The sequence below is a fragment of the Salmo salar genome, chromosome ssa10, assembly GCF_905237065.1.
Source record: "Salmo salar chromosome ssa10, Ssal_v3.1, whole genome shotgun sequence".
NCBI lineage: Eukaryota > Metazoa > Chordata > Actinopteri > Salmoniformes > Salmonidae > Salmo > Salmo salar.
Genome location: NC_059451.1, coordinates 124,503,636 through 124,524,496, shown reverse-complemented (window position 1 = coordinate 124,524,496; position 20,861 = coordinate 124,503,636). Strand labels below are relative to the sequence as shown.

The 20,861-nt window shown below is 46.8% G+C and overlaps 1 protein-coding gene across 3 annotated transcripts in view; it reads left to right on the top strand.

Moving 5' to 3' along the window:
• LOC106593278 (epidermal growth factor receptor kinase substrate 8-like protein 2) overlaps positions 1-20,861 on the top strand; it is a 157,611-nt gene that overhangs the window by 74,523 nt on the left and 62,227 nt on the right. For all 3 annotated transcript variants that reach the window (XM_045688582.1, XM_045688583.1, XM_045688584.1), the window contains 8 exons: positions 682-758; positions 6,031-6,157; positions 7,751-7,839; positions 9,333-9,407; positions 11,441-11,589; positions 15,170-15,338; positions 18,558-18,592; positions 18,830-18,938. In XM_045688582.1, the coding sequence (XP_045544538.1) occupies positions 682-758; positions 6,031-6,157; positions 7,751-7,839; positions 9,333-9,407; positions 11,441-11,589; positions 15,170-15,338; positions 18,558-18,592; positions 18,830-18,938 (830 nt within the window). The remainder of the gene's footprint in view (positions 1-681; positions 759-6,030; positions 6,158-7,750; positions 7,840-9,332; positions 9,408-11,440; positions 11,590-15,169; positions 15,339-18,557; positions 18,593-18,829; positions 18,939-20,861) is intronic.

Genomic DNA, 20,861 nt, shown 5'->3' with positions numbered 1-20,861 from the left:
GCACCACTCCGCCAGGGCTCTCACACTGATGCACTGATATATATATACACACTCACATTACACACAGAGAGACACACACACACACACATTACACACACACACACACACACACACACACACACATTACACACAGAGACATACACACATTACGCACAGAGAGAGAGAGACACACACACACACACACACACACACACATTACACACACACACACACACATTACACACACACACACACACATTACACACACAGAGAGAGAGAGAGAGAGAGAGACACACACATTACACACAGAGACACACACACACACATTACACACAGAGACACACACACACACACACACACACATTACACACAGAGAGAGAGAGAGACACACACACATTACACACAGAGACACATACACACACACACACATTACACACACACACACACACACACACACACACACACACACAGAGAGCGAGAGAGACACACACACATTGCACACAGAGACACACACACACACACACACACATTGCACACAGAGACACACACACACACACACACACATTACACAGAGAGAGAGAGAGAGACACACACACACACATTACACACAGAGACACATACACACACACATTATTATAACCATGATTAACTGTTATCGTTGTTGTATATGAATAAATAAAGCTCTGTCTGTGTGTCTGTTAGACGTGGAAAGGCGAGGTTCTGCACAGCAGGACCCAGAGTCCCATGAAAAGCTGGCCCAGCGTATTGAGAAAGACGTGGTGAGTTCCGCTGTTACACCTTGTAACCTACATATATAACATATAATCTAATCTATACTGAACAAAAAAATATATAATACATACTGATATACTTCTTAGCAAAGACGCTTTCTCTGTCGTCCTGCAGAAAGTCAGTGATTACTGCCTCCCTTTTTTTAAATCTCTTTTACCACCTCTAATCTTGTAACGGCTGTTGAAGGGCGCAGCGTGGTTAGTGCTCATCATGAATTTATTATACCGAGAACACAATGAACAGAGAAACAAAAGACGAAAGCCAAACAGTTCTGTCAGGTAAGATATACTAAACAGAAATAAACCACCCACAAAACCCTAAGGAAAACAGGCTGCCTAAATATGGCTCCCAATCAGCGACAACGATGTACAGCTGTCCCTGATTGAGAGCCATACCAGGCCAAAACAAAGAAACACAAAACATAGGGAAAAAAAGGACATAGAATGTCCACCCTAGTCACACCCTGGCCTAACCAAAATAGAGAATAAAACCCTCTCTATGGCCAGGGCGTGACAAATCTATACTGAACAAAAAAATAGAAACACAACAATTTCAAAGATTTAACTGAGTTACAGTTCATATAAGGAAATCAGTCAATTGAAATAAATAAATTAGGCCCTAATCTATGGTTTTCACATGACTGTCGGTCACAGATATCTTAATTTATTATTTTTTTTTTTTAAAGGTAGGGGCGTGGATCATAAATCCAGTCAGTATACGGTGTGACCAACATTTGCCTCATTTGCCTTCGCATAGAGTTGATCAGGCTGTTGATTGTGGCCTGTGGAACATTTTCAGCTTCCATAAATTGCCTACAGATCCTTGGGGCCGTGTATTATCATGCTGAAACATGAGGTGATGGCAGCGGATGAATTGCACGACAAGGGGCCTCAATCTCGTCATTGTATTTCTCTGCATTCAAATTGCAATCGATAAAATACAATTGTCCGTAGCTTATGGGTGTCCATACCATAACCCCATCCCACTGCGGTTGTGAGGCCGGTTGAAGGTACTGCTAAATTCTCTGAAACGACGTTGGAGGTGGCTTATGGTAGAGAAGTTAACATTAAATTCTCTGGCGATGTAACGTACGTCGTAAGGATTAGACCAAGGTGCAGTGGGAACGTGTATACTCATCTTTATTAAATCAAAAGAAGGAAAAACAAAACACGTATACAAAACAACGAACGACAATAAACAGTCCTGTCAGGTGCATAGACACAAAACAGGAGACAACTACCCACAAATCCCATTACAAGAACACCCCCTATACAATAGGACCTTCAAACAGAGGCAACGAGGAACAGCTGCCTCCAATTGAAGGTCAATCCAATGAACTAAACATAGAAATAGATAGACTAGACTGAACATAGAAATACACTAACATAGAACATAGCCCAACAAACCCCGAACCACATAAAACAAACACCCCCTGCCACGTCCTGACCAAACTACAATAACAAATAACCCCTTATACTGGTCAGGACGTGACAGGCGACAGCTCTCGTGGACATTCCTGAAGTCAGCATGCCAGTTGCTGCTCCCTCAAGACAGTTGCGCAGCGGTCTAAGAGAAATGTGTTTACATCCCTGTTAGTAACATCTGTGGCATTGTGTTGTGTGACAAAACTGCACATTTTTTGAGTGGCTTTTTATTGTCCCCAGCACAAGGTGGACCTGTGTATTGATCATGCTGTTTTATTAGCTTCTTGATATGCCAAACCTGTCAGATGGATAGATTATCTTGGCAAGGCAGAAATGCTCACTAACAGGGATGTAAACAAATTTGTGTACAACATTTGAGAGAAATAAGCTTTTTGTGCGTATGGAACATTTCTGGGATCTTATTTCAGCTCAATTTTTTAAATAAATATTTTTTCCACCTTTATTTAACCCTGTCGTTCTCCACTAACATCAAGGCGGTGACCCGATCCTGTAGGTTCATGCTCTACAACATTCGCAGAGTACGACCCTGCCTCACACAGGAAGCTGCGCAGGTCCTAATCCAGGCACTTGTCATCTCCCGTCTGGATTACTGCAACTCGCTGTTGGCTGGGCTCCCTGCCTGTGCCATTAAATCCCTACAACTCATCCAGAACGCCGCAGCCCGTCTGGTGTTCAACCTTCCCAAGTTCTCTGACGTCACCCCGCTCCTCCGCTCTCTCCACTGGCTTCCAGTTGAAGCTCGCATCCGCTACAAGACCATGGTGATTGCCTACGGAGCTGTGAAGGGAACGGCACCTCCATACCTTCAGGCTCTGATCAGGCCCTACACCCAAACAAGGGCACTGCGTTCATCCACCACTGGCCTGCTGGCCCCCCTACCTCTGAGGAAGCACAGTTCCCGCTCAGCCCAGTCAAAACTGTTCGCTGCTCTGGCACCCCAATGGTGGAACAAGCTCCCTCACGACGCCAGGACAGCGGAGTCAATCACCACCTTCCGGAGACACCTGAAACCCCACCTCTTTAAGGAATACCTAGGATAGGATAAAGTAATCCTTCTAACCCCCCCCCCCTTAAAAGATTTAGATGCACTATTGTAAAGTGGTTGTTCCACTGGATATCATAAGGTGAATGCACCATTTTGTAAGTCGCTCTGGATAAGAGCGTCTGCTAAATGACTTAAATGTAATGTAAATGTAAATGTAAATGATTTAACCAGGTAGCCTAGTTGAGAACAAGTTCTCATTTACAATTGCGACCTGGCCAAGATAAAGCAAAGCAGTTCGACACATATTACAACACAGAGTTACACGTGGAGTAAAACAAACATACAGTCAATAATACAGTAGAAAAATAAGTCTATATACAATGTGAGCAAATGAGGTGAGATAAGGGAGGTAAAGGCAATAAATAGGCCATGGTGGCGAAGTAAATACAATATAGCAATTAAAACACTGGAATGGTAGATTTGACAGTAGATGAGTGTGCAAAGTAGAAATACTGGGGTGCAAAGGAGCAAAATAAATAAATAAATAAATACAGTAGGGGAAGGGGTAGTTGTTTGGGCTATTTATAGATGGGCTATAGATGTACAGTTGCAGTGATCTGTGAGCTGCTCTGACAGCTGGTGCTTAAAGCTAGTGAGGGAGATAAGTGTTTCCAGTTTCAGAGATTTTTGTAGTTCGTTCCAGTCATTGGCAGCAGAGAACTGGAAGCAGAGGCGGCCAAAGGAGGAATTGGCTTTGGGGGTGACAAGTGAGATGTACCTGCTGGAACGCGTGCTATGGGTGGGTGCAGCTATGGTGACCAGCGAGCAGAGATAAGGCGGGACTTTACCTAGCAGGGTCTTGTAGATGACCTGGAGCCAGTGGGTTTGGCGACGAGTATGAAGCGAGGGCCAGCCAACGAGAGCATACAGGTCGCAGTGGTGGGTAGTATATGGGGCTTTGGTGACAAAACGGATGGCACTGTGATAGACTGCATCCAATTTGTTGAGTAGGGTGTTGGAGGCTATTTTGTAAATGACATCACCAAAGTCGAGGATCGGTAAGATCGTCAGTTTTACGAGGGTATGTTTGGCAGCATGAGTGAAGGATGCTTTGTTGCGAAATAGGAAGCCAATTCTAGATTTAACTTTGGATTGGAGATGATTGATGTGAGTCTGGAAGGAGAGTTTACAGTCTAACCAGTCACCCAGGTATTTGTAGTTGTCAACATATTCTAAGTCAGAACCGTCCAGAGTAGTGATGCTGGACGGGCGTGCAGGTACAGGCAGCGATCGGTTGAAGAGCATGCATTTAGTTTACTTTAAGAGCAGTTGTAGGCCACGGAAGGAGAGTTGTGTGGCATTGAAGCTCGTCTGGAGGGTTGTTAACACAGTGTCCAAAGATGGACCAGATGTATACAGAATGGTGTCGTCTGCGTAGAGGTGGATCAAGGAATCACCCGCAGCAAGAGCGACATTGATATATACAGAGAAAAGAGTCGGCCCGAGAATTTAACCCTGTGGTGCCCCATAGAGACTACCAGAGGTCCGGACAACAGGCCCTCAGATTTGACACACTGAACTCTGTCGGAGAAGTAGTTGGTGAACCAGTCGAGGCAATCATTTGAGAAACCAAGGCTGTTGAGTCTGCCGATGAGGATGTGGTGATTGACAGAGTCGAAAGCCTTGGCCAGGTCAATGAATACGGCCGCACAGTACTGTTTCTTATCGATGGCGGTTAAGATATCTTTTAGGACCTTGAGCATGGCTGTGGTGCACCCATGACCAGCTCTGAAACCAGATTGCATAGCGGAGAGGGTACAGTGGGATTCGAAATGGTCGGTGATCTGTTTATTAACTTGGCTTTATGAAGATCTTAGAAAGGCAGGGGCAGGGTAGGATAGATATAGGTCTGTAGCTGTTTGGGTGAAGAGTATCCCCCCTTTTGAAGAGGGGGATGACCGCAGCTGCTTTCCAATCTTTGGGAATCTTAGACGACATGAAAGAGAGGTTGAACAGGCTAGTAATAGGGGTTGCAACAATTTCGGCAGATCATTTTTAGAAAGAAAGGATCCAGATTGTCCAGCCCGGCTGGTTTGTAGGGGTCCAGATTTTGCAGCTCTTTCAGAACATCAGCTGACTGGATTTAGGAGAAGGAGAAATGGGGAAGGCTTGGGCGAGTTGCTGTGGGGGGTGCAGTGCTGTTGACCGGGGTAGGGGTAGCCAGGTGGAAAGCATGGCCAGCCGTAGTAAAATGCTTATTGAAATTCTCAATTATAGTGGATTTATCGGTGGTGACAGAGTTTCCTATCCTCAGAGCAGTGGGCAGCTGGGAGGAGGTGTTCTTATTCTCCATGGACTTTACAGTGTCCCAGAACTTTTTTGAGTTTGTATTGCAGGAAATGAAAGATGGGACCAACACCTTACTCTTTAATGTTGCTTTTATATATTTTTTTCAGTGTAGTTATTTCTGTTACTTACCTAGCGCCTGTAGATCTGTCTATTATTATTATTCTACAACTATTAGTAGTTATTCTCTGCTGTGTGTATTGTTTGCTTGCATGGTCGATAAATCACTCATTAGACTCCCCCTGCAGGACATTCACAACTAAACCATTTGATCATGCTAGCTTGTTGGTCAGCCATCACTGATTAGACTCCCCCTGCAGGACATTCACAACTAAACCATTTGATCATGCTAGCTTGTTGGTCAGCCATCACTGATTAGACTCCCCCTGCAGGACATTCACAACTAAACCATTTGATCACGCTAGCTTGTTGGTCAGCCATCACTCATTAGGCTTTCTTTCTTTCTCTGTCCTTCTCTTTTAGCAAATCCTGAACTGCTCCCTGGATGACATTGAGATCTTTGTGGCTCGGCTGCAGAAGGCTGCGGAGGCCTTCTCTCAGCTCAACCAGCGCAACAAGAGTAAGAAGATAAAGAAGAAAGGCCCAGCAGGTCTGTCTGTCTCCTCTTCTTCTGGTCAACTGACAATATGACACATATTGTCCACTAACACTTCCTATGTTCTCTTGTATTATACCTTCCTCTTTAACTCTTTCATCAACTGAACTGTGTACCTTGAATTATGGTATTGTCCACTATCTATGATGTAATCTATAGCTGTGGAGAGCTAACTCATCTTGTCCTTACTATGACCTGCATTCAAATCAAATCAAATCCCATTTTAATTTGTCACATACACATGGTTAGCAGATGTTATTGCGAGTGTAGCGAAATGCTTGTGCTTCTAGTTCCGACAGTGCAGTAATATCTAACAAGTAATCTAACAATTTCACAACAACTACCTTATACACGCAAATATAAGTAAAGGAATGGAATAAGAATATATATAGACTGAATATATATATAGACTGTTAAATAGCCAGCCTATGCTGCTCTGTCATTGCTCATCCACACATATATATAGGCAAGATACAGTAGATGGTATAAAACACAGTATATACATATGAGATGAGTAATGCCAGATATGTAAACATTATTAAAGTGACTAATGATCCATTTATTAAAGTGGCCAGTGATTTCAAGTCTGTATGTTGGCAGCAGCCTCTCTGTGCTAGTGATGGCTGTTTAACAGTCTGATGGCCTTGAGATACAAGCTGTTTTTCAGTCTCTCGGTCCCAGCTTTGATGCACCTGTACTGACCTCACCTTCTGGATGATAGCGGGGTGAACAGGCAGTGGTTCGGGTGGTTGTTGTCCTTGATGATCTTTTTGGCCTTCCTGTGACATCGGGTGCTATAGGTGCCCTGGAGGGCAGGTAGTTTGCCCCCGGTGATGCGTTGTGCAGACCTCACCACCCTCTGGAGAGCCATGCGGTTGTGGGCGGAGCAGTTGCCGTACCAGGCGGTGATACAGCCCGACAGGATGCTCTCAATTGTGCATCTGTAAAAGTTTGTGAGGGTTTTAGGTGACAAGCCAAATTTCTTCAGCCTCCTGAGGTTTAAGAGGCGCTTTTGTGCCTTCTTCACCACGCTGTCTGTGTGGGTGGACCAATTCATTTTGTCCGTGATGTTCACGCCGAGGAACTTAACATTTTCCACCTTCTCCACTACTGTCCCTTCGATGTGGATGGGGAGGGTGTTCCCTCTGCTGTTTCCTGAAGTCCACGATCACCTTCTGATCCACGACGCCTTGATCTGGGTGAAAAAATGTGTAGCTGATGTTGAATACGTTGAATATCCTAAACTGGTCAAATCTGGACCAAAATCAGTTGGAATGAGTCTACAATTTCTCAGATGGTCTGTGTGGAATTAGCAATAATTCATTCAATATTGATCTTGATCTTGTCAGATTTCCTTTTTTTGGCCTGACTATCCAGTTCTAAATTCTGAATGCAACTGAGAAATCTGAACAGATGATTCTACGCGGACATAATCGACACAGCTAGATAGGAGTGTTATGTTGCCATCTGACCTCTCTCCCCTGCCCTGTGTGAAGCCTGTATAGTAACCCCTATAGTAGTATGTGTGTGTGTGTGTGTGGTCATGGCATGTTTGTCTCTCTCGTCTGTCTGTCTGCTTATTGACAGACGGCATGCTGACCCTGAGAGCGAAGCCCCCCTCCGAGGCAGAGTTCATTGACAGCCTACAGAAACTGAAGCTAGCGTTCAACCTACTGGTGAGTGGACTTCCTCCTGCACAAACGTTCATTATGCCTATGTACAGACTCTGTGCTTAACCCTTAGTACCAGTGGAGACCAAATCGCTCCCTACCCCTTTACTGTGGTCCTAACCCTTTACTGTGGTCCTAACCCTTTACTGTGGTCCTAACCCTTTACTGTGGTCCTAACCCTTTACTGTGGTCCTAACCCTTTACTGTGGTCCTAACCCTTTACTGTGGTCCTAACCCTTTACTGTGGTCCTAACCCTTTACTGTGGTCCTAACCCTTTACTGTGGTCCTAACCCTTTACTGTGGTCCTAACCCTTTACTTTGGTCCGACCCCTTTACTTTGGTCCTACCCCTTTACTTTGGTCCTACCCCTTTACTGTGGTCCTAACCCTTTTCTTTGGTCCTACCCCTTTACTTTGGTCCTACCCCTTTACTTTGGTCCGACCCCTTTACTTTGGTCCTACCCCTTTACTTTGGTCCTACCCCTTTACTTTGGCCCTACCCCTTTTCTTTGGTCCTACCCCTTTTCTTTGGTCCTACCCCTTTACTTTGGCCCTACCCCTTTACTTAGGCCCTACCCCTTTACTTAGGTCCTACCCCTTTACTTAGGTCCTACCCCTTTACTTTGGTCCTACCCCTTTACTTTGGTCCTACCCCTTTACTTTTGCCCTACCCCTTTACCTTGGTCCTACCCCTTTACTTTGGCCCTACCCCTTTACTTAGGTCCTACCCCTTTACTTAGGTTCTACCCCTTTTCTTTGGCCCTACCCCTTTACTTTGGTCCTACCCCTTTACTTTGGTCCTACCCCTTTACTTTGGTCCTACCCCTTTACTTTGGTCCTACCCCTTTACTTAGGTCCTACCCCTTTTCTTTGGCCCTACCCCTTTACTTTGGTCCTACCCCTTTACTTTGGTCCTACCCCTTTACTTTGGCCCTACCCCTTTACTTAGGTCCTACCACTTTTCTTTGGCCCTACCCCTTTACTTAGGTCCTACCCCTTTACCTTGGTCCTACCCCTTTACTTAGGTCCTACCCCTTTACTTTGGTCCTACCCCTTTACTTTGGTCCTACCCCTTTACTTTGGTCCTACCCCTTTACTTTGGTCCTACCCCTTTACTTAGGTCCTACCCCTTTACTTTGGCCCTACCCCTTTACTTAGGTCCTACCCCTTTACTTAGGTCCTACCCCTTTACTTAGGTCCTACCCCTTTACTTAGGTCCTACCCCTTTACTTTGGTCCTACCCCTTTGATGTTGACAGATTGAAATGGTCTTTATAGGTTTAATCAAGCTAGTGGTGAAGCCTCCACCATGTTTCTTACATCTATAAACATGGAAACATGGCCAGGACCAAGGGGGTTTGAAATGGAATTGGGACAGACATCTTTTAGTTTACTTCTCCAATGGATTGAATTGAAATAGAAACCTTGCTGCTACTTTCCTATACGGAGCCGTGGTGAACTGTCTCTAACAGTGTGTATTTGTCACTCTGCCCCCTGCAGGCCAAACTGAAGAAGCACATCCAGAACCCCAGTGCTTCTGAACTGGTGCACTTCCTCTTTGGCCCCCTGGAGTTGGTAAGAACCTGACTAATACACACAAATATATATTTGTTTCATAAGGAGAGCATTCATAGCAGGCGATAGTTGGTTGAAAGTTGGTTGAAAAGACAAGTTAACAGCCAGATAACAGCCTGAACTGTTTATAATCTGGTTGCAATAATGACGCCATCCAGCCTGTATTTAGATAGGGTATGTTGGGTGTCATACTCTGTCCTTGCAGAGAAAATAAGTCTTACTGTTGACTACATCAGGTGAGGTAGGAGAGTGTTTTCTAAACATTATTCAGATTTTTTTTTTTTTTTTTTTTTTTTTAATCGAACAAATGTCAGTGACATCAACTAAAATCTCAATGGACATGATATGGATGGCCTTCTACTAAACTATATCTGGCCAGCCAAGCAGAACACTGTATGCTTTAGGAAGCATTAAGTCTTCCACACAATGTTGACTGAACCATGCGTACAGTAGTATACTGTTATCGCCACACACAAGCGGTCATCTATTGAAGAGGGGAGGAGATCAGTTGAATGTTCGTATTGTCCTAGTCATCAACATACCCTGCCCTCTATTGTCTTGTGTGTGTGTGTGTGTGTGGTAGCTTTCCTGCAGGGGGGAAAGTCTAATGAGTGATGCATCTAGCATGCAGGCACACACACACACACACACCCTTCCATCATGGAACTAAGCAGACCGGATCATTGTGGTTATAGCCCTACCACATCGGGTGCAGCCACCACAATTGCATAATGATGAAGGCTAGATTTACCTAACCCTGCCGTGTATTAGACACACCTGGTAACTAGATTTACCTAACCCTGACGTGTATTAGACACACCTGGTAACTAGATTTACCTAACCCTGACGTGTATTAGACACACCTGGTAACTAGATTTACCTAACCCTGCCGTGTATTAGACACACCTGGTAACTAGATTTACCTACCCCTGCCGTGTATTAGACACACCTGGTAACTAGATTTACCTACCCTGCCGTGTAATATTCACACAGACACACCTGGTAACTGTCTCATGGCAACATAGCCTGATAGTACACCTGGTTACTGTCTCATGGCAACATAGCCTGATAGTACACCTGGTTACTGTCTCATGGCAACATAGCCTTACAGTACACCTGGTTACTGTCTCATGGCAACATAGCCTTACAGTACACCTGGTTACTGTCTCATGGCAACATAGCCTGATAGTACACCTGGTTACTGTCTCATGGCAACATAGCCTGATAGTACACCTAGTTACTGTCGCATGGCAACATAGCCTGATAGTACACCTGGTTACTGTCTCATGGCAACATAGCCTGATAGTACACCTGGTTACTGTCTCATGGCAACATAGCCTTATAGTACACCTGGTTACTGTCTCATGGCAACATAGCCTGATAGTACACCTGGTTACTGTCTCATGGCAACATAGCCTGATAGTACACCTGGTTACTGTCTCATGGCAACATAGCCTTATAGTACACCTGGTTACTGTCTCATGGCAACATAGCCTGATAGTACACCTGGTTACTGTCTCATGGCAACATAGCCTGATAGTACACCTGGTTACTGTCTCATGGCAACATAGCCTGATAGTACACCTGGTTACTGTCTCATGGCAACATAGCCTGATAGTACACCTGGTTACTGTCTCATGGCAACATAGCCTGATAGTACACCTGGTTACTGTCTCATGGCAACATAGCCTGATAGTACACCTGGTTACTGTCTCATGGCAACATAGCCTGATAGTACACCTGGTTACTGTCTCATGGCAACATAGCCTGATAGTACACCTGGTTACTGTCTCATGGCAACATAGCCTGATAGTACACCTGGTTACTGTCTCATGGCAACATAGCCTGATAGTACACCTGGTTACTGTCTCATGGCAACATAGCCTGATAGTACACCTGGTTACTGTCTCATGGCAACATAGCCTGATAGTACACCTGGTTACTGTCTCATGGCAACATAGCCTGATAGTACACCCTGGTTACTTCCAGGTTCTCCAGTGTATGACCTGTGACCTCTACCCTCTGACCTCTAGGTGCTCCAGTCCTGTGGTAGTCCAGAGCTGCCCCGCTCGGTGGTCTCCCCTCACCTGTCGAGAGATGCGGTAGACTTCCTGAGAGGTCACCTGTCGCCTAAAGAGATGACCATCTTTGAACTGCTGGGAGACGGGTGGACACGACCTAGGTGAGCGTGTGGGGGGATGCGTGTGGGGGGATGCGTGTGGGGGGATGCGTGTGTGTGTGTGTGTGTGTGAGAGTTGTGCCGGTGTGTGTGTGTGTGTGGTTGCAGGTGTGCTGTTTTTGAAATATTAGATGTATGATACTTGCGTTTCTTTTTGTCGAGCAAAACGTTTTCTGGAAGGTTCTACGCTGTGTACAGACCTCCTCCCGCGCATTCAACGTCTTCAAGATACACTACACGACTAGGGCTGTTGCTGTGACCGTATTACCGCCACACCGGTGGTCACGAGTCATGAAGGCTGTCAAATTCCACGTGACTGTTTAGTCACTTTAATTAGGCTTCTCCAAGCTCTGATGCTGCTGATGGTCATTAGTAGCCTACCAAACTTGCTAACTGCCTGGTACTCAGCACTCTATTGTCCCTCTAATCACTCTGACATCAATGCAAATGTAATCAAAAATCTAATCAAACACTTCATGAAAGCCCAACATTTCTGTAGGCTGTGCAATTGCACGAGAAAACTGAATGATGGCCTCTAATAAAAAGAGGAGGATTCCATCAGCTTTCTATAGGCTCGGCCTACTGTATTTATTTCTCAACTTTCCTAATATTAAGCACATTGCTTCTCTTTACAACAGGAGTATAGCCTACTTGGCTGGCATGAAAATGAACAATGGGAAACGTCCTCCATTCTCTATGTATCTTTTCCACGGCTCCTGTTTCCAGACAGGTGCATGATAATGGTCCATTCTAAATGAAAACAAATTTCACACCTACATTATTTAGTATATATAAAGACAAGATTAAATCAAGAATAATGTGACGGGAGACAATATCAGCTTATCACTTGTCAAATTATATATTATCACTTGTGAATCAGGCTCAGTTTAAGGCAAGAAACAATGGCTTTTTGTTGTTGTGACTTTTTCAAATCATAGTCCCACACCTCATTACGCCTAACCCATAGGCCAACATGCTTTGATAAGGTTTGTATCACAACTAAAGTGGCCAAATAACTCCTTAAAATGAAGCACATTAATCCTCTTTACAAGGGGGTGTAGAGCCTAACTGGCATATATACAGAACGCGTGAGTTTCAAGTTTGGGGAAGATAATTTTCACCATTTAAAATGCACCTTTATAACAAAAGTAATGCATGAATGATCACATTTGCGGTCACTTTTGATAATGGTGTTTTCCCGCTAATGGAACATTCTTGCTTATAGCCCACTGCTGTGTCCGCATTAGTGCGTTTCAAAAGCGCTTATAATGTGAAGAAATAGCCTCATAGTTTATCAACATTTTAACCTAAACGTTGTGATCTGTTGCATCAGCCTCATTGCGTAAAACATTTTTTTTTATGCTAGTGGTTGTATTAATTTGGGATCTGTGCGCACTCCCTCAAATTGTTTGGGAGAAAATATCCTTTCTATTTTATTCAGCTTAGTTCAATTGTATTCTTCATACTATAAAATAATATAAAATAAAGCCACAGAATTCTAACCAAATCTAGTCTGCTAAATGAACTAGTGTAGCCTACAGCCATATGGAATAGCCAGATCAGGACCGAACGAATGGAAAGCTCAGAATATGCTATTTACTTCCTCTGAAATAGACTACATTTTCTTCATATCATAATGCTTCTTTAGACCTGTCTAAAATAAATATTTGATTTATTGTGAAGGTGTAGGCTATATTACATGGATTTATTAGGACTTTTTAAAATGTAGATGTTCCAAAGGTCTGCATCAGTGGCTTGTAGGCTGTGTGTGGAAGCCATGAGATGCTAAATGTGTTTATGTTAATTAACGGTAAATTACCATGATACCAACAGTTATTTTTTTCACCGGCTGACCAAATGTTGTGACTTCCACGGCCCTATATATTACCAAAAGTATGTGGACACCTGCTCGTCGAACATCTCATTCCAAAATCATGGGCATTCATATGGAGTTGGTCCCCCCTTTGCTGCTATAACAGCCTCCACTCTTCTGGGAAGGCTTTCCACTAGATGTTGGAACATTGCTGCTATAACAGCCTCCACTCTTCTGGGAAGGCTTTCCACTAGATGTTGGAACATTGTTGCGGGGACTTGCTTCCATTCAACCACGAGCATTAGTGAGGTGGGGCACTGATGTTGGGCGATTAGGCCTGGCTCGCAGTTGGTGTTCCAATTCATCCCAAAGGTGCTGATGGGGTTGAGGTCAGGGCTCTGTGCAGGAAAGTCAAGTTCTTCCACACCGATCTCGACAAACCATTTTTGTATGGACCTCGCTTTGTGCACAGGGGCATTGTCATGCTGAAACAGGAAAGGGCCTTCCCCGAACTGTTGCCACAAAGTTGGAAGCACAGAATCATCTAGAATGTCATTGAATGCTGTAGCGTTAAGATTTCTCTTCACTGGAACTAAGGGGCCTGAACCATGAAAAACAGCCCCAGACCATTATTCCTCCTCCACCAAACTTTACAGTTGGCACTCTGCATTGGGGCAGGTAGCGTTCTCCTGGCATCTGCCAAACCCAGATTAGTCCGTTTGACTGCCAGAGGGTGAAACGTGATTCATCACTCCAGAGAACGAGTTTCCACTGCTCGAGAGTCCAATGGCGGCAAGCTTTTTTTTCACCACTTCAGCCGATGCTTGGCATTGCGCATTAAGCTGGTTCAGCCTGCTGTTAAACTGGTTCAGCCTGCTGTTAAACTGGTTCAGCCTGCTGTTAAACTGGTTCAGCCTGCTGTTAAACTGGTTCAGCCTGCTGTTAAACTGGTTCAGCCTGCTGTTAAACTGGTTCAGCCTGCTGTTAAGCTGTTCAGCCTGCTGTTAAACTGGTTCAGCCTGCTGTTAAACTGGTTCAGCCTGCTGTTAAACTGGTTCAGCCTGCTGTTAAACTGTTTCAGCCTGCTGTTAAGCTGTTCAGCCTGCTGTTAAGCTGGTTCAGCCTGCTGTTAAACTGGTTCAGCCTGCTGTTAAACTGGTTCAGCCTGCTGTTAAACTGGTTCAGCCTGCTGTTAAACTGGTTCAGCCTGCTGTTAAACTGTTTCAGCCTGCTGTTAAGCTGTTCAGCCTGCTGTTAAGCTGGTTCAGCCTGCTGTTAAACTGGTTCAGCCTGCTGTTAAACTGGTTCAGCCTGCTGTTAAACTGGTTCAGCCTGCTGTTAAACGGGTTCAGCCTGCTGTTAAACTGGTTCAGCCTGCTGTTAAACTGGTTCAGCCTGCTGTTAAGCTGTTCAGCCTGCTGTTAAACTGGTTCAGCCTGCTGTTAAACTGGTTCAGCCTGCTGTTAAACTGGTTCAGCCTGCTGTTAAACTGTTCAGCCTGCTGTTAAACTGGTTCAGCCTGCTGTTAAACTGGTTCAGCCTGCTGTTAAACTGGTTTCAGCCTGCTGTTAAACTGGTTCAGCCTGCTGTTAAACTGTTCAGCCTGCTGTTAAACTGGTTCAGCCTGCTGTTAAACTGGTTCAGCCTGCTGTTAAACTGGTTTCAGCCTGCTGTTAAACTGGTTCAGCCTGCTGTTCTAATACTTTATACGTTTTTATACACTTGTTCTCTCTGTATCAGCATTAACAACCTCCCCCCTGCCCCTTGCAGAGCGGACTGGCCGCGGGACCAGTGTGCTCCTACTTACTTCCCTAAATTCAGGAACGGGTGGGAGCCCCCAGTTGAGCTGTTCAGGACCTCCCCGTGGGAGACAGAGGGATCAGGGGAACCTCCCAGGTCCCCCATATCCAACCTTCTGTCCCCCTACAAGTCAGACGAGGTGTGTACACACACACACACACACACACACACACACACACACACACACACACACACACACACACACACACACACACACACGTTTTATACTCATACAGTTTTAGACTGCTGTCCATTTGAGTCATTCTAGTAGACTTCTCCCAGCCATCCAGACTTCTCCCAGCCATCCAGACTTCTCCCAGCCACCCAGACTTCTCCCAGCCACCCAGACTTCTCCCAGCCATCCAGACTTCTCCCAGCCACCCAGACTTCTCCCAGCCACCCAGACTTCTCCCAGCCATCCAGACTTCTCCCAGCCACCCAGACTTCTCCCAGCCACCCAGACTTCTCCCAGCCATCCAGACTTCTCCCAGCCATCCAGACTTCTCCCAGCCATCCAGACTTCTCCCAGCCACCCAGACTTCTCCCAGCCACCCAGACTTCTCCCAGCCATCCAGACTTCTCCCAGCCATCCAGACTTCTCCCAGCCATCCAGACTTCTCCCAGCCACCCAGACTTCTCCCAGCCACCCAGACTTCTCCCAGCCACCCAGACTTCTCCCAGCCACCCAGACTTCTCCCAGCCATCCAGACTTCTCCCAGCCACCCAGACTTCTCCCAGCCATCCAGACTTCTCCCAGCCATCCAGACTTCTCCCAGCCACCCAGACTTCTCCCAGCCACCCAGACTTCTCCCAGCCATCCAGACTTCTCCCAGCCATCCAGACTTCTCCCAGCCATCCAGACTTCTCCCAGCCATCCAGACTTCTCCCAGCCATCCAGACTTCTCCCAGCCACCCAGACTTCTCCCAGCCACCCAGACTTCTCCCAGCCACCCAGACTTCTCCCAGCCACCCAGACTTCTCCCAGCCATCCAGACTTCTCCCAGCCACCCAGACTTCTCCCAGCCACCCAGACTTCTCCCAGCCACCCAGACTTCTCCCAGCCACCCAGACTTCTCCCAGCCACCCAGACTTCTCCCAGCCACCCAGACTTCTCCCAGCCACCCAGACTTCTCCCAGCCACCCAGACTTCTCCCAGCCACCCAGACTTCTCCCAGCCACCCAGACTTCTCCCAGCCACCCAGACTTCTCCCAGCCACCCAGACTTCTCCCAGCCACCCAGACTTCTCCCAGCCACCCAGACTTCTCCCAGCCACCCAGACTTCTCCCAGCCATCCAGACTTCTCCCAGCCACCCAGACTTCTCCCAGCCATCCAGACTTCTCCCAGCCACCCAGACTTCTCCCAGCCACCCAGACTTCTCCCAGCCATCCAGACTTCTCCCAGCCACCCAGACTTCTCCCAGCCACCCAGACTTCTCCCAGCCACCCAGACTTCTCCCAGCCACCCAGACTTCTCCCAGCCATCCAGACTTCTCCCAGCCATCCAGACTTCTCCCAGCCATCCAGACTTCTCCCAGCCACCCAGACTTCTCCCAGCCACCCAGACTTCTCCCAGCCATCCAGACTTCTCCCAGCCATCCAGACTTCTCCCAGCCACCCAGACTTCTCCCAGCCACCCAGACTTCTCCCAGCCACCCAGACTTCTCCCAGCCACCCAGACTTCTCCCAGCCATCCAGACTTCTCCCAGCCACCCAGACTTCTCCCAGCCATCCAGACTTCTCCCAGCCACCCAGACTTCTCCCAGCCATCCAGACTTCTCCCAGCCACCCAGACTTCTCCCAGCCATCCAGACTTCTCCCAGCCACCCAGACTTCTCCCAGCCATCCAGACTTCTCCCAGCCACCCAGACTTCTCCCAGCCATCCAGACTTCTCCCAGCCACCCAGACTTCTCCCAGCCATCCAGACTTCTCCCAGCCACCCAGACTTCTCCCAGCCATCCAGACTTCTCCCAGCCACCCAGACTTCTCCCAGCCACCCAGACTTCTCCCAGCCACCCAGACTTCTCCCAGCCATCCAGACTTCTCCCAGCCACCCAGACTTCTCCCAGCCACCCAGACTTCTCCCAGCCACCCAGACTTCTCCCAGCCATCCAGACTTCTCCCAGCCACCCAGACTTCTCCCAGCCATCCAGACTTCTCCCAGCCACCCAGACTTCTCCCAGCCACCCAGACTTCTCCCAGCCATCCAGACTTCTCCCAGCCATCCAGACTTCTCCCAGCCACCCAGACTTCTCCCAGCCACCCAGACTTCTCCCAGCCACCCAGACTTCTCCCAGCCACCCAGACTTCTCCCAGCCAGCCAGACTTCTCCCAGCCACCCAGACTTCTCCCAGCCACCCAGACTTCTCCCAGCCACCCAGACTTCTCCCAGCCATCCAGACTTCTCCCAGCCACCCAGACTTCTCCCAGCCACCCAGACTTCTCCCAGCCACCCAGACTTCTCCCAGCCACCCAGACTTCTCCCAGCCACCCAGACTTCTCCCAGCCACCCAGACTTCTCCCAGCCACCCAGACTTCTCCCAGCCACCCAGACTTCTCCCAGCCACCCAGACTTCTCCCAGCCACCCAGACTTCTCCCAGCCACCCAGACTTCTCCCAGCCACCCAGACTTCTCCCAGCCATCCAGACTTCTCCCAGCCACCCAGACTTCTCCCAGCCACCCAGACTTCTCCCAGCCACCCAGACTTCTCCCAGCCATCCAGACTTCTCCCAGCCACCCAGACTTCTCCCAGCCACCCAGACTTCTCCCAGCCATCCAGACTTCTCCCAGCCACCCAGACTTCTCCCAGCCATCCAGACTTCTCCCAGCCACCCAGACTTCTCCCAGCCATCCAGACTTCTCCCAGCCACCCAGACTTCTCCCAGCCACCCAGACTTCTCCCAGCCACCCAGACTTCTCCCAGCCATCCAGACTTCTCCCAGCCACCCAGACTTCTCCCAGCCACCCAGACTTCTCCCAGCCATCCAGACTTCTCCCAGCCATCCAGACTTCTCCCAGCCACCCAGACTTCTCCCAGCCACCCAGACTTCTCCCAGCCATCCAGACTTCTCCCAGCCATCCAGACTTCTCCCAGCCACCCACTGTTAGTTCTTCATTTGTTTGTTTACATTTCTTCAGTGATGCAGGTTTGAAAAACGTTGAGTTATTTACTAGTCAGACACATACTAGTCCAGAACATCATTTTTTATTTAATTATTTTATTTAACTAGGACAGTCAATTAAGAACAAATTCTTATTTACAATGACGGCCTACCCCGGCCAAACTCTCCCCTAACCTGGACGACGCTGGTCAAATTGTGCGCCGCCCTATAACATTTTCTCTCTCTCTCTCTTTCAGATTTTTGGAACCCACTCTTTAAACTCATCGAATGGGTAAATGGATTATATTTCCCAGATTACTACTACGACTGTGATTCTAAATTACATGCTGCTACTACCATTACTGAACAAAAAATGTTTCTCAAAGTGTTATTTCTTGAGCTGCTATAAAACGTATATGGTGTTAAGGTGTTAATACAGACCATGTAACAGACGTGTAGCTAAATCTGGGCCAGTATTTGTTGTGAATGATCCATGAGAAATAACGTGTACATTCTTCTCCTGTCCCAGGTCCAACAATGGGCTGACCTCCTCGTCCCGTAAATATGCCAAGATCCGCTACCACTTTGTGGCCCGCAATGCCAACGAACTGTCAGTGCTGCAGGACGAGGTGCTAGAGGTAAGACAGTATATAGTCTGGTGCTGATAGTATATAGTCTGGTGCTGATAGTATGACAGTATATAGTCTGGTGCTGACAGTATATAGTCTGGTGCTGACAGTATATAGTCTGGTGCTGATAGTATATAGTCTGGTGCTGATAGTATATAGTCTGGTGCTGACAGTATATAGTCTGGTGCTGACAGTATGACGAGAAATTGGCAAGAAACTGAAGATCTCGTACAACGCTGTGTACTACTCCCTTCACAGAACAGCACAAACTGGTTCTAACCAGAATAGAAAGAGGAGTGGGAGGCCCCGGTGCACAACTGAGCAAGAGGACAAGTACATTAGAGTGTCTAGTTTAAGAAACAGACGCCTCACAAGTCCTCAACTGGCAGCTTCATTAAATAGTACCCGCAAAACGCCAGTCTCAACGTCAACAGTGAAGAGGCGACTCCGGGATGCTGGCCTTCTAGGCAGAGTTGCAAAGAAAAAGCCTCATCTCTTTCCAGTGTCTGTGTTCTTTTGCCCGTCTTAATATTTTATTTTTATTGGCCAGTCTGAAAAATGGCTTTTTCTTTGCAACTAGTTAGGATGACATGGAGTGAGAGTTAGGATGACATGGAGTCAGAGTTAGGATGAGACATGGAGTGAGAGTTAGGATGACATGGAGTGAGAGTTAGGATGGCATGGAGTGAGAGTTAGGATGGCATGGAGTGAGAGTTAGGATGACATGGAGTGAGAGTTAGGATGACATGGAGTGAGAGTTAGGATGACATGGAGTGAGAGTTAGGATGAGACATGGAGTGAGAGTTAGGATGACATGGAGTGAGAGTTAGGATGAGACATGGAGTGAGAGTTAGGATGAGACATGGAGTGAGAGTTAGGATGACATGGAGTGAGAGTTAGGATGACATGGAGTGAGAGTTAGGATGAGACATGGAGTGAGAGTTAGGATGAGACATGGAGTGAGAGTTAGGATGACATGGAGTGAGAGTTAGGATGACATGGAGTGAGAGTTAGGATGACATGGAGTGAGAGTTAGGATGACATGGAGTGAGAGTTAGGATGGCATGGAGTGAGAGTTAGGATGAGACATGGAGTGAGAGTTAGGATGAGACATGGAGTGAGAGTTAGGATGAGACATGGAGTGAGAGTTAGGATGAGACATGGAGTGAGAGTTAGGATGAGACATGGAGTGAGAGTTAGGATGAGACATGGAGTGAGAGTTAGGATGAGACATGGAGTGAGAGTTAGGATGACATGGAGTGAGAGTTAGGATGGCATGGAGTGAGAGTTAGGATGACATGGAGTGAGTTATGCCATGGTCCTTACTGCGGAGTGACATGCAGAGTGACGTAGAGCTATTAAATCCTGCGTTGTGAGTTCGAGTCATGCTTGGGCCACCCATATGAAACCGTAAGTTTCAGATTTAAAAACAACAACATGCCTAATGGTTTATTATTATTATTATTATTATTATTACTATTATTATTATTATTATTATTTACGTCATTGCAGCCCTGCAGGTGATAGAGGACGATAAACAGTGGTAGTATATAGTCTGGTGCTGATTGTCATTGTGGCCCTGCAGGTGATAGAGGACGATAAACAGTGGTAGTATATAGTCTGGTGCTGATTGTCATTGTGGCCCTGCAGGTGATAGAGGACGATAAACAGTGGTAGTATATAGTCTGGTGCTGATTGTCATTGTGACCCTGCAGGTGGTAGAGGACGATAAACAGTGGTAGTATATAGTCTGGTGCTGATTGTCATTGTGGCCCTGCAGGTGATAGAGGACGATAAACAGTGGTAGTATATAGTCTGGTGCTGATTGTCATTGTGACCCTGCAGGTGGTAGAGGACGATAAACAGTGGTAGTATATAGTCTGGTGCTGATTGTCATTGTGGCCCTGCAGGTGATAGAGGACGATAAACAGT